Genomic DNA, 12,773 nt, shown 5'->3' on the forward strand with positions numbered 1-12,773 from the left:
GTTTGCTGGTTCATATTCAGCATAGGTCAGAAGTATTTAGTAAGAGCTAGTAGTATATTCAATGTAATTTTTAAATTATGTTGACCTTAGTCCAGCTCCCAGTGGACAGGAGTTAGTACCACAAAAGCACTTGGTCCCTAATGAATGGTTAAGTATTTTATATTAAGTATTAATATAAGATAATGCAGTATTCCCCTCTCAGGCAAGTGCTCTAACCACTAGGCTAGAGTATCACATCTAGTCTCTGTGGGTCAGTGACTATTTTAATTCTTCCATACAAAGTGGAACAGCTTAAACAGGAGGAACTGAGAAAACCATGCACCAAAATACCCTGTATAGTCTGGTGGTTAGAGCCAGGGACAGCATCCTTTTAACAAGAGGAGGGACAGAACAACCCACCTCTGGTTTGACATGAGTCAGGTGGCTTTGGCAGTGCGTCAGTAGTGGCGGGGCTTTTTCTGCCCCTGTACTGGGGTCAGACAGCTGGTAGGTATACCTGTGCCACGGTTCCCCCAACTCCCCACTCCCCAGCTATGGTGCAGGTACAGCTTGCGTCCACTGAGGAGTTGTGTCAGAGCCAGGCAGCTGGAAGCTGTGTCCTTGCTACCATTGCTTCTCACCCTTCCCTTCCCTCCCCTTTACCCCCACCTCCACCTCCCAGCTGTGGCATAGGTCCTTATTGGCTAGACACTGTGCCCATGCTGCAACCAGGGAGCAGGAAAGCTTGGAGGAAGCAGTGGCGCAGGTTCAGCTTCCAGCTGCCTGGCCCTAGTACACCTCCACGCTGCCTGGCCCCAGCACAGGCAAAGCCCTTGCTGACCACTGGGTTAAAGGATATGTGTGGGTGGATGAGATGGCTCAGGCAGAGACAGAAGTTGAAGCCAAATCTCTCTCCTCCTCCAGCTGCATCTTGAGAAAATGAGCAGTGTATGCTATCAAGGAAAAAGCTCTGAGAGCTGTGAATCCTAACTGAAGGCACTTAGTGCCTCCCCGAAGTTTGAAGTCAAGTGGTGAAATCACAGAGATGTGTAAATGTAAGAGATACCCCGCTTCTACATTTCCTACTAGCTACTTGTGCAGCTTTCCACTCAACATGCAGCTTTCATGGATCTAATTCTTAGGCACTTTGATTTACCTGTGAATGCAGGAACCTAGGTGCTTAACTCAGAATGATTAATTCCAAGATGCCTAAAAGTTGGATGGTGCATCACACAGCATTACAATAGCTAAGTCCTTTTGTGGCTCCTAGCTCCGAAGTCATCATCACAGATTTTCCACCATAATTGGACCCTTATTAGCAGTTTCCCCAGAGCAAGCAAAACTAAATGGATAGCAAGACAGATGTGCTCCTAGAGCTTGTTCCTCCCTGTCATAATAGAGAAACATAGGGCAGTGCAGTGGGAGCTTGCATAATTATTAATATGGTATCTGTTTTATGGACAAATTAAGAATGCATCAGGCTTCAGTGTGGTCATTCTTGCACTACTAATGAGTAAACACAATTCCCACTAGTTACACATTTAAAATAAAAAAGAAAAGGTAGTTCAGTCTCCTTTCACTGCAAGAGTAGTGTAAAATGACCTGAAAATGTATTGCAAACCATTATATGACCACATATCTGGTTTTAGGTGTGAACAGAAACATGGATTTGAAAATCCTGATGCTCTTGAAAACTTTAGGATGCATGTAACAGAAGAAAATATGTTGGAATATAAAGTATCATGATTAATTTCCATGTCCATTGAAATGAAAATGAAATCAGTCTTACAAGCTCCTTTTGCATTAAATGTGACTCAAAGCATATGTTAAAGTATACGTTCATACTGTTGCTGATTCCTCACATGCCAAGTTAGACCTTTTTTCTTTCCTCTTCAGTGTTACTGTATTTACTTGATTAGAAGAGTTTTTTTTCCCTTTTTTAACATGAGGGCAAAAGGCCCCTTACCTTACAGTTGAGTATGAAGTGGCAGAGAGCATTCAGCTGTTTTAGCACCAGCTCCATCACTGGAGCCACAGTTGCCACCTGCCCCCTGCTGCCTTGGCACGTTCTGCCACTCCTCCCCTACATCCCCCAGTCTCCCTCCTTTGCTGCTTCTCATTCCCCCTCTGCCACATTCCTCCTTACCTTTGCTCTGCACCAGCAGGCTCTGTCCTCACTGCAGCCTGGAGCACAGAGCACATGCTCTAGACCGGCCCTATAGCAGCAGTGCCAGCTTTGCACTACAGCTGTGAGGCTGGGCTAGAGCCATGCTCAGTGCCCCAGGCTACAGCACGGAAGGAACTTGCTGGCATGGAGAAAAGGTAAGGGGGTGAGGTGGAGGGGCAGGTTGAGGGGAGACTTTGGGGTGGGGGGGCCTGAGGCTGTGGAGGGCAGAAGCAGGGTAGAGGGGGACAGAGGGCGATAGGGGAAGGGGGATCAGGGCAGACTGAGGCTGCAGTAGGCTGTGGCAGGCACAATGTGTTCCTAAACTGGGAGGTATGGGCAACAGGGGCCAGACTGCCTGCCCCACTGCCTGTTCTCTACCACCTGCCCCTCTACTGCCAATCCTGAGTCCTCCACTTGTCCCTTCACTGCCTGCCCCATTACTGTCCCCAACTTACCATGTGCCTCCCTCTGTCTGTCCCCCCACTGCCTGCTCCATTATTGTCCCTCCCCCTTATCTCTCCCACCACCACCTGCATTAGTGAGGGGGACTAATTGAAGATAGTCCTCCAATAATTAGATTCCATACATAGAAAATTATAATAAATTTATAAATTTTCTGTATAGAATCTAATTAAAGGGGAGAGGTTGTCTTATGTTGAGTCAGTATTCAGGTAAATACAGTACTATAAATATGCTTATGTTTTACTCTACAAAGGCACTGGCATGGTGCAGGTACCAAGGTGTAGGGTTGACAGCCCCAGAGGTCACAAGTTCAAGGCTACAACAGAAGTGCTTGTGGTGTGGCTCTGTCAGATTCCAATGAATATGTGACTTCTCCTAAATACCTTGTCACAAGGTCATGAAAAAGGAAGCAGTGTGCAAAGACAACTCAGAAACAGAGAATGATTATTACTTAATCTCTTTTTGTTATCTTGTTTTTCTAGGGCAAAGGTTGGTGAGCTTCTCCCTCATGTATCATCACCAAAGATTCACCTGCAATATGCCAAGGCCAAAGAAGCAGATGGCAGGTGTGTTTTATGTTTAAGATCAAACAGCTATGCCTTTAAAGCTACCCAGATGTTTAATCTCTGTTCATAAAACCAATCACTCTTAAACGTATTCAGTGAACATAATGATCCTGAAAGAATGTAAAAGTCAAACCTTAAAAGGAGATTAAGAAAAATCCATGGATTTTAGGAAAGCTGTTGTTTTGATTGATTACCCTTGCTTTAAAGCTTTTTGTCAAATAGTTTTTTAAAGTGGTTTTCTAGTACTATAGGTTGTGGTCAGTGTTGATGTGCTGAACTTATTCTGAATCGGAAGATGCTTTTTCAGTTTTTGGAGTGATTTGTTAACCTCATTTTGAGAAGATAAAGGAAAAACAGAGTTTACTCTTTAAAAAAAAATCACAGATGTACCACATTTATTTGCACTAGGAAAGAGAAACTACAAATTACTGATTAAAGAACAGATAATCAAAAATAATATGAGAATCAAGAATACATGCTCATAAAATGTAGTCTTTGGTAATTATATAAGTAAATGTACTGAAGAATGTTTTATGAAATAGCGAAATCATAATAGTAGGATAGTCTTTAGAGCTCGGCAGTGTTCTTCCCTAATTCATTTTGATTTGATTACAAAGTACTATTCTAAAGCTGATGCCGTAGTGAGAATGAACAAGATCCTATTTCAACTTGTTTAACTATTGGAATAGGGATTTGCCTGGTTAAAGGCTGAGCATTGGCTCTTATTAAAAAAGCTGTTAAAAAGTTTGATGTACCTAACTTGTCAGTATAAATAACTGTGGAGGTATTCTCAAAAGATACGGGTTGTATCAACAGATGGCACATAATGTATGCAGGCATAAGCATACAACTTCTCAGGTGTATGCTTATGCCTGCATATATTATGTGCCATCTGGAGGATGTTGTGATGAATTCTTAACAAAACTAGAAAACCTTACATATGAAGTATGCACTGCCTTGTTATTTGCAGATACAAGGAAGCTGTGATGGCTTATGAGAATGCCAAACAGTGGGACAGTGTAATTCGGCTATATTTGGATCATCTGAACAATCCTGAAAAAGCGGTTAACATTGTCAGGGAAACACAGTCTCTTGACGGAGCCAAGATGGTAGCCAGGTAATCAAGTAGTCACATTCGGTAAACCTAATTTTCCTAACCCTTCTTCTTCTTTAACCTTTGAGAGACTATCATCTTTGTTTCTGTCTTCTGTACTTCTTGCTAAGTGCTAAAATTGTGTAGTAGGGATGACTGAAACATGAGTTGTCAACGACATTAAATCATTTTGTCTATCTCCAAGTAAGTTACAGCATCAATTTGTGCAGTACTATAATAGTTGCTTTGGATGTGCGCTCTACAAAGCTTTTGATATGACTCAATCTCCATTTTGTTTCTTTACTGCTGAAGACATAAGTTTTTGACCCCTCCCACCACCAGATTGTTTTGCTTGGTTCAGGTCCTACAGCTTATGTCTATGTATGGTGGGGATTTCAAACTAGTTTTGTGCCCCAAGTTAGATCCAGTCTGCAGGGTTCCTTGTGGGATGGAACCATCCAATGCATGCGTCAGTGGTGGCAGCTCTGTTTTCCGTTCTGGCTTGGGGCACAAGGCATGTGGTGGCAGCCTCAGGTCCAGCATGGAGTGGCAGAGCTGGTGACTAAAAAGGTAAGGCCACCGTGGTGGCAACAGGTGAAGGCAGACCACAGCTATATCAGCCCTCACTGTACCTCCTGCCACTGATTGATTGCCATGTCTACCAGGGCCCGGATTCTGTGGCAGGCCACTCCCCACTGGGAATGCTCCCCCCCAACACTTCCAGTTGCTAGCCCAACAGGCTGGATAGAGCAGCTCTACCGACAGCATCTGGCCCACAGGCCATTTGTTTGACACCCTTGATATTAGGCATAGTCCCCTCAGTCACTTTGTCACTTCTGTTATCCTTATGTTTTGTTACTATATTACCTTGTAGTAGCGATTGATAGTATTATAGGTTGTGTGTGTGTGTGTGTGTGTGTGCGCGCGCGCGCGCGCACATTCATTTAAGGTAGGGTCTGGTTCAAATTGTGAACAGCTTGCAGCACAGAACCTCCTTTAATCTTGGAGTTCCCCCCATGTATTTCTCCTTCCCCATCCCCCTCCCCACCTACCTGATTGGCAGACGGGTCTGTCAGTCCCACTGCTTGCCACTTGCTCTTGATGGCCAGGAGGCAAAAAACATGTTTTACATATGCTATGGTTTTTGCTTCCTGGCCATCAGGGGCAAGTGGCAGGGCTGAGGACTCCTTCCACCAATCAGCAGTGGGGGGTGGGGAGTGGGGGCACACGAGGGGAACTCTAAGATTAAAGAAGCTGCCATACCATGGGCTGGGCCCATGATTTAAACCAATCCTATTTATGGATCACCCACAACATAACAGGAGCATTGGTAAAGATTTGTAATAACCAAGAATGTAGTACAATCTTTCATAGTGTAGTACAATCTTTCATTTGAGCTTCTGGTAAGGAAAGGTTTAAGTGCTTGCTAAGGGCTTTTTATGTGTTTGTTTAAGCCTCAAAAGTGCTCACATTAAAATATCGGGAGCTTTCTGAAGGACCTTAGCTAGTGCTAGTCAGTTAGGTTCAATTTGCATACTGACAGGTGACATTCACCTGCGCTGCTGAACAACAGTGCACGTCTACGTCTACCTGCACCATGTAAGCCTAGTAAAGGGCTGCACAACATGTTCAGCAGTTGAGCCGCCAAATGGATTGTATTTGTACCGTCTGTATTTAATGGATCTAGGTACTACAGCAGTGAGTGTGAGGCCAGTGTGGAAGTTTCCTTGGAAGACAGACCAAGAGGAGTGCTATGGGAACCACAAGTGTGTGTTTCTGTGGATCCAGTAGTCCCCAGAACCTTCCTCTGGTGACTACCATGGGGATGTGATTGCTACTGAGCTCTAACCATTGATCTCTGTTGAGACCTGCATTTTACCACCACATCTTCCAGGGATAGTTTGGGTCTGCTCAAGTAGAACAAAAGTTATCCGTCACTCACGTTTAATTGTGTGTAAAAGTGTAGAAACTCAATCAAAAGTAATCAAAATCCATTCAGTTGATTTAACTACATTTGTTTAAATAGGTATAATCTGGAACATCGCTTGTTTTTAAAATAGAAGAAACAGCAGTGGACAAATGCTCTCAGGCAGTAGTCTTCGCTAAGAATCAATGACAAAAAAAGTTTTGGAAGCATTTTAAATAAAACAAACAAACAAACCCTGAAAAACACTTTTTACATTTGAATCTCTAAAATTTTTCAAAGCTAAAAGCATCAAACTCTCACAAAACTTTCTAGACCTAGATAAACAGAAAGAAATGACCCCAATGGCAATAATTCTTTAGGCATCTTCAATCAAGAAGGCTTAAAATAGAAAATTCTTCTATTCCATAGTACTGTCCAGAAACTAATTTGATATAATGTGCATGTGTATTTCACCATCTAAGTTTATAGGTAGGCTAAGAGCAGCCTTCTGGAATGTTTAGAAAAATAAATATATAGTCCCTCAGTACAGAATTAATTTATTTAAAACACAGTGATTTGAATAATCAAAATCATGATTTAAATCAGCAAGCAAGAAAATTGTATTGAAATCATAATTTCTGATCTTGTTTTACACTTGTATATCTTAGTAATTTTGCTAAAAAATGATAATGATCTGCAACTGTATATTTCATTTACTCTAAATATGATGTTTCTTTTTGCTAACTGAGAGGGTACATTAAACACTCATTTACAGTTATAAAGCTTAACGTATTTATTCAGATTCTTAATTTTTCTATTTTGTTAGAAAACAGTAATTATGTTATTTACTAAATGACTGATTTTTTGAATTCATCATTTATGTCAAGTTGCTTTTGGATGGAAATTGCTATTCAGTTAAAAATGCAAAAAAAAGAATTTTGAAATTATTTATTAGTTAAATATGATGGATAAAAAGCTATAACATGCTTTCCCTTTAACTGATTTTGTTAAATAAAAGTGAACTGAAATTATTATTAATGGTCAACATGATATTCAAGGTTTTAAAACAAACAGAACTCAGCCTGTTGCATATTTTTGTTTGTAAATTGGAAAATAAAATAGGCTTTTGCTTTTTCAAGTCCAAATTGGTTTCTCATCTTTGATTTAATTATTATTGAACTGAACTAAACTGAATAAATAGATCCCTTTACAACTACAAAAGGGTAACAGCTGTTTATCATTGGCTCCGTGTGCTTATTTAGCTATTGATTTACCCTAAGTGGCTTGAGGTTTTTTGGTTTTGTTTTTCTTTTTAGATCTTGGACAGCAAATATGTATTTCTTGAATTTTTTTAATTTAATTTAAATCATATCATAACAAGTTTAGGTCATAATGGAGGTTCTACGTTTCAATTTTAATTTAGAATAACTTTCTTTTTAAAAAATCATTAATTTAAATAGATGAGTTGTTAAAAAAAAATTTAAATCCACACATCTGTTGCACAGGGCATATTTTCTCTGGAAAACATTTGAAGTGTTCGCATATGGTTCAACAAAAGCACTGATTTGTTCTGTTTTAGATTCTTTCTGCAGCTGGGTGACTATGGTTCTGCCATCCAGTTTCTGGTCATGTCAAAGTGCAATAATGAAGCTTTCACACTGGCTCAGCAGCACAACAAGATGGAAATTTATGCTGACATCATCAGTGAGTATTCTGGTTTCATAATTTTCAGTTTTCAATAATTTATAGCCTATTTATGATGTATAGCTTAGAGAAATTTGTAGTAATAGTGTTAAACTAGACATCTTCACATCCCCAGATCCTTATCTTCTATTCTCAGGAAGGAGGATGATGGTATTTAGGAACTGTGTCTGCAACCCATAACCTGGGCATCATTTTGACTTGGACTGTTCTCTAGGTCCTCATGTCCAAGCTATGTCTGGGTCTTGTCTGTGATGGGCTCTCTCATCCATCCACTCCCGTTAGCCTATAGCACCATCCTCTACCACTGGCCACTTGTTGTATTTCCAAATATTTTATTTTGTTTGTTCTTGCTGCCATATAGTGCTCCACATACTTGGGAACACTTACCCCCATCCCTCCCCCAAACACCTGCTAAATTATTTCATACATATCTTCCATCATGTATATCCCTAGAAACCTCCTTTATCAGATAACTATAAAAACAAACAAACAAATAACCTTGATAACAATTAAGCTGTCTGTGCTGTGACTGTTGTCTTGGATTTGTAAAGCCATTTCTTAGATCTGTATTTGTCCACTGCCTAGCATAATTGGTCCTGGTGTGCAAGGTAGATTTAACACACATGTTGAGGATGGATGGCTTCCAGTACCCAAGCCTGTCCAGTTAGTTAGTTATCTTCACACTACACTGTAGTGTGGCCATACTCATACATTAAGTACTTCAGCACTGCAGATAATAATCTCTTTGATTATTATTGTTAGGTGTTCTGTTTTATTGTTTCCACAAGGGAGTGGAATAACTCCTGGAATTAGTTCATGGTTATGCCTCTGGTTTACTGTGTTCTGTTAAAGGATAAAGGTACTTAGTAAGTTTTATACCATAATGTTAGTATGAGCTGCTTCACAAAGTCATCGGTTCTTAATCAAAGATTAAGGAACTGGGAACTGTACAAAATGCATCTAGTCGGAAGTTCAACTGGACCTTCTTCGTTTGAGCACACTGTAGGGGGTGATGCTCCCTCAGGCAGACTCAGGAGCCCTTTTCTTATTAAAACCAGTCCCTTTATTGCATACCTGGAGACCTCGTCTCTGGTGGAAACAAACCAAGTCTTCTAATTCAAATAAACAAACATGTCTCCACAGTAACAAAATGAGTACAGGTATACAGCAAACATACACCAAACCTCTGGGTCTTTTCCCAGATCCTGAGAGAGAGGCAGCTCTGGCATGGTGCTCATCCTTCAGTCAGTCTGCCCTCTCTCTCCTTCTCCCTCCCCTAGCTTCCCTTCCAGGCACCTGTTTAACTTCCTTTGGCCAGTCAGTTCTCCTTACCAGCTGACCAGTCACTTCTGTCTACCTGTTGCTGGGCTGCAGCTCCTGGGCCTTGCAGCCTGCTACAGTACTAAAAGCTAAAATTGTATTTCATAGACTCTAGAAACCTGGTTTCACAATAAAAATTCTGTTACTCCAATTATCCATTTGTTGCAGGCTCTGAGAACACTACCAATGAAGACTATCAAAGTATTGCACTATACTTTGAGGGAGAAAAGAAGCATTTCCAGGCAGGAAAGTTCTTTTTGCTGTGTGGTCAGTATTCACGGGTTAGTATTTAAATAGTAAAACTGCAAGTTTTTAAATGTCTCTAGAAACAATTGTGCAAAACATAGGCTTCCTACAGATTAGAAAAAAAGAGAGCCTTTTTAGCTTCTGTCTAATAGCAGAAAATATGACTTAAAATAAAACTGAATGTTTTTCCAGTGGGTAAAAAAAAATAAATATTGTGTGCTAGATGTGCACTCAGTGGTAACTCTTATTTACAGCACTAGAAGCTTCAAACACATATTCCTCTAAGAATTACATGAATATATAATTAGAACGCGCTTATAATTTATTTGCATGTCCAATGAATACTTGGATATAAAAATACTCATTAATCTACGCAATATGGTAGCAAACTACAACATAATATTATTATAGGAAAGAGTATGCATATCAGCACATTTCTCATTGCCTGCAATATAAATAGAATCAGTCAGTTGATTATTATTAAGTATCCTATTGGCTTTATAAACCCGCTGAGTGCTGCAGTTATGAAATGCTGTCAATGGCATCATTAGGTGACCATTGCTTTTAGTGGGCTGGTAAGGGAGCATTCTGCACTGACCATTGCTCCCACTTTGTAATGCCTTTAAAAACAGTTCCTAAACTCATTGCTGATTGTATGAGCTGGGAATAGTTGTGCCATGAAATTGTTCTGTGCTGCTAAAAAGAAAAACTGAGGAGAAGAAAAACTAAATAATTCCCAACACATGGGAAGGATAAAGAAATATACATTAATGGCATAAAGGTATATAATGTTGAGCACATGATGAAAGCCTTTAAACAGTTTCTTATAAACCTAAAGTATAATATATTGATTCAAACAGGGTGGAAATGGCCAGTAAGGGTGACCACACCAGAATGCACATGTAGCCCCTGCTACCAATAAACTGCTGGGGGAAAAAAGCAGAGTATGTTTATACTTTGTAGATTATAACAATCCAGCACCAGAAGCTAGAAGAGGAGCTAGACAGAGTAATGGGAAGAGAGTGAGGCTATTAGGGCAGTTTTATATAAAACATGTATAGCTGGATCACTTGCCCAAAAAGGAAAAGACTTGGATATTCAGTTTCCAATTCTACCTGAGGAGTTTCAAAAACACCTTTTCTCCTTCCTAGAAGAGTACTGTATTTTTTCACCTACAACATGCACCTTTTCTCCCAAAATCAGCCCCCCAAATTTGGGATGTATATGTTAAGTGGGGGGCTTGATTTTCTGCCTGAGATAAAAGCACCCTGCCTTGATTTTTTGCTTCACAGTGTAGCAGCTGTTGCATTACTATTCAGGCAACTCAGTGAGTGAGTTGACTTAATGGCTCATTGTTCCTCAAACTTCTCTCCTTTTCTGTGGTCTTAACATTCCACTAATCAAGGTAACCTTTCATATGGCTATTTTGCTTTTTTCTGGCTGCTCCTGATCTCTCTCTCCTCTTGTTTCATAGCCTTGGAGACCTATAGCTCTTTTCAGAATTAAAGCCCACCCACAGAGACTGGTCTTCAGGAGCAGTTAAGCAGGATTTCAGTTTAGTTAAGCAGTAAAGGGAGGGTGATTCCCTCAGCTGAAGTCTAGGATCTGTCCCTGCTCTATGTAGCCACAACTCTGGAAAAAATATTTTTTTACTTCATGCTGCCTTTCAAAAACAAGGTCTGTATTATATTCTGGGGCATGTTGTATGTTAGAAAATAAGGTATCCTAAAAAACAGTAAAACATCCTAGAAGCAAGGACCAGCACCATCCAGTAAGAATTTTGTGAAGGTGAATACCCTAACTGCTAGGCTACAGACTTCAGCTGCTCTCTCATCCAGTGAATTTTAAATTCTTTACTACAGTGCAATAGCTTTAGCAGTAGGATTGGAGAGTGTTTTCTTCTACCTCCCTCTTCCCAGTTAGCCTTCAGCCTGATGATTAAGGCACTTCTCTGAGATGTGGACTTGAGGATCAGGCTGAGGGGGGCAAAAAACCCCACTCACTTCCCAGGAAAGTTGTACTAACCACTAAGCCACTGTATAAATGGTGATGCATTGGCATCCTCCCAGGTATGTTTGAAAAGAAAGTAGATACTACAACTGCATGTTTTGAAGAGCCTGAGCCTAAGAAAACCTACTGGATTAGACTTCTTGGAGGATTTAGACTAAGGAATGCCTAGTTTCTGGATCTCATTTTGGTTTGAGCCAGAGCTAGGAGCCAACGTGCTCACCCCTGTCAAAATTTGGAAATTCAGGACATGACATGTCCAAAGACACAACTATACAGTAGCTGTGTGGGGAGTTTAAAGTAAAAGCAAGTCATCCATACAGTTTAAGCAGCAATTTAGTGGGGATTTTCAGGATTGCAGTTTGGGCAATCCTAGGAACCTAAGTCCTTTTCTTTTTTGGATCTGGCCCTAAACCTTTATGAACGCAGAATCTTGTATAGATTATGCAGAAATCCACGTTCAGCTGTTATGTCTAATGATAGAAACCAGGTGATTTAAAAATCTAATTTCTCATGGACAAAATTGCAAATACCCAGTAGTGTAAGCAGGGGAGGATGATCAGGGCACCAGCCCTAGTCATCAACTGATAGGGGCCACAAGAGCATCAGCAGCTGCTGACCCAGCTGTTGCTGCCTGCCCCCCACGGTAAACAGCTTCTGAATTACGCCTCTTGAAATATCATATCGTTTATCTCAATTATAATTCTATATTTCTATTTTGTTACAGGCACTAAAGCATTTTCTGAAAAGCCCAAGCACAGAAGATAATATGGCTATAGAAATGGCAATTGAAACAGTAAGAAACCTCAGAAATTGAATATTTAGCCCAGTGAGTCTCAGCCTTTTTAGATTCAGGGCATTTCTCCATAACTTTTTTTTTATTTGGTGTCATCCCAGTTGAGAACCACTATTTTGCTGTGTCTGCTTCTTAACACTAGGGTATGCTACCACCACCAAGTGGAACTACCGTTCGTGTCTCATGCACTGCTAGATAAGCCTAAAGCAGGCAGGAGCACCTGCTCTTGCTGCAGCTCTTCTTAGTCCGGACCCTGCCTCACACTTCTCCCAGAAACAAAAGCATATAGTGCAGTTTGCAAGATCATGGGGGGAGGGGGAAAAGGGGGGTTAACAGGGAAGGGCTGCAGCAGGACTCGGTACTTCTGTCTGCTTTAGTTTTATTACATAATCTGAATGCAGGCAAAAGCAAATGCAGCCCTTCCTGATCTAGATATACATAAGTCAGATGGAGTGCAGATTGGCTCAAGGGTCATACTCAGAGGGTGGTGGTGAACAGGTCATATTCAACCTGGGGGGAAGTGGGCA

The 12,773-nt window shown here is 40.8% G+C and overlaps 1 protein-coding gene across 1 annotated transcript in view; it reads left to right on the forward strand.

The window, feature by feature from the left end:
• Positions 1 to 12,773, forward strand: part of WDR19 (WD repeat domain 19) — a 97,338-nt gene that overhangs the window by 63,623 nt on the left and 20,942 nt on the right. Inside the window, exons 24-28 of the mRNA XM_090035768.1 lie at positions 3,091 to 3,174; positions 4,145 to 4,291; positions 7,753 to 7,877; positions 9,366 to 9,478; positions 12,178 to 12,246. Of these exons, the coding sequence (XP_089891894.1) occupies positions 3,091 to 3,174; positions 4,145 to 4,291; positions 7,753 to 7,877; positions 9,366 to 9,478; positions 12,178 to 12,246 (538 nt within the window). The remainder of the gene's footprint in view (positions 1 to 3,090; positions 3,175 to 4,144; positions 4,292 to 7,752; positions 7,878 to 9,365; positions 9,479 to 12,177; positions 12,247 to 12,773) is intronic.

The sequence above is a fragment of the Crocodylus siamensis genome, chromosome 2 (genome assembly GCF_052110815.1).
Source record: "Crocodylus siamensis isolate JL-2025a chromosome 2, ASM5211081v1, whole genome shotgun sequence".
Taxonomy (NCBI): domain Eukaryota; kingdom Metazoa; phylum Chordata; order Crocodylia; family Crocodylidae; genus Crocodylus; species Crocodylus siamensis.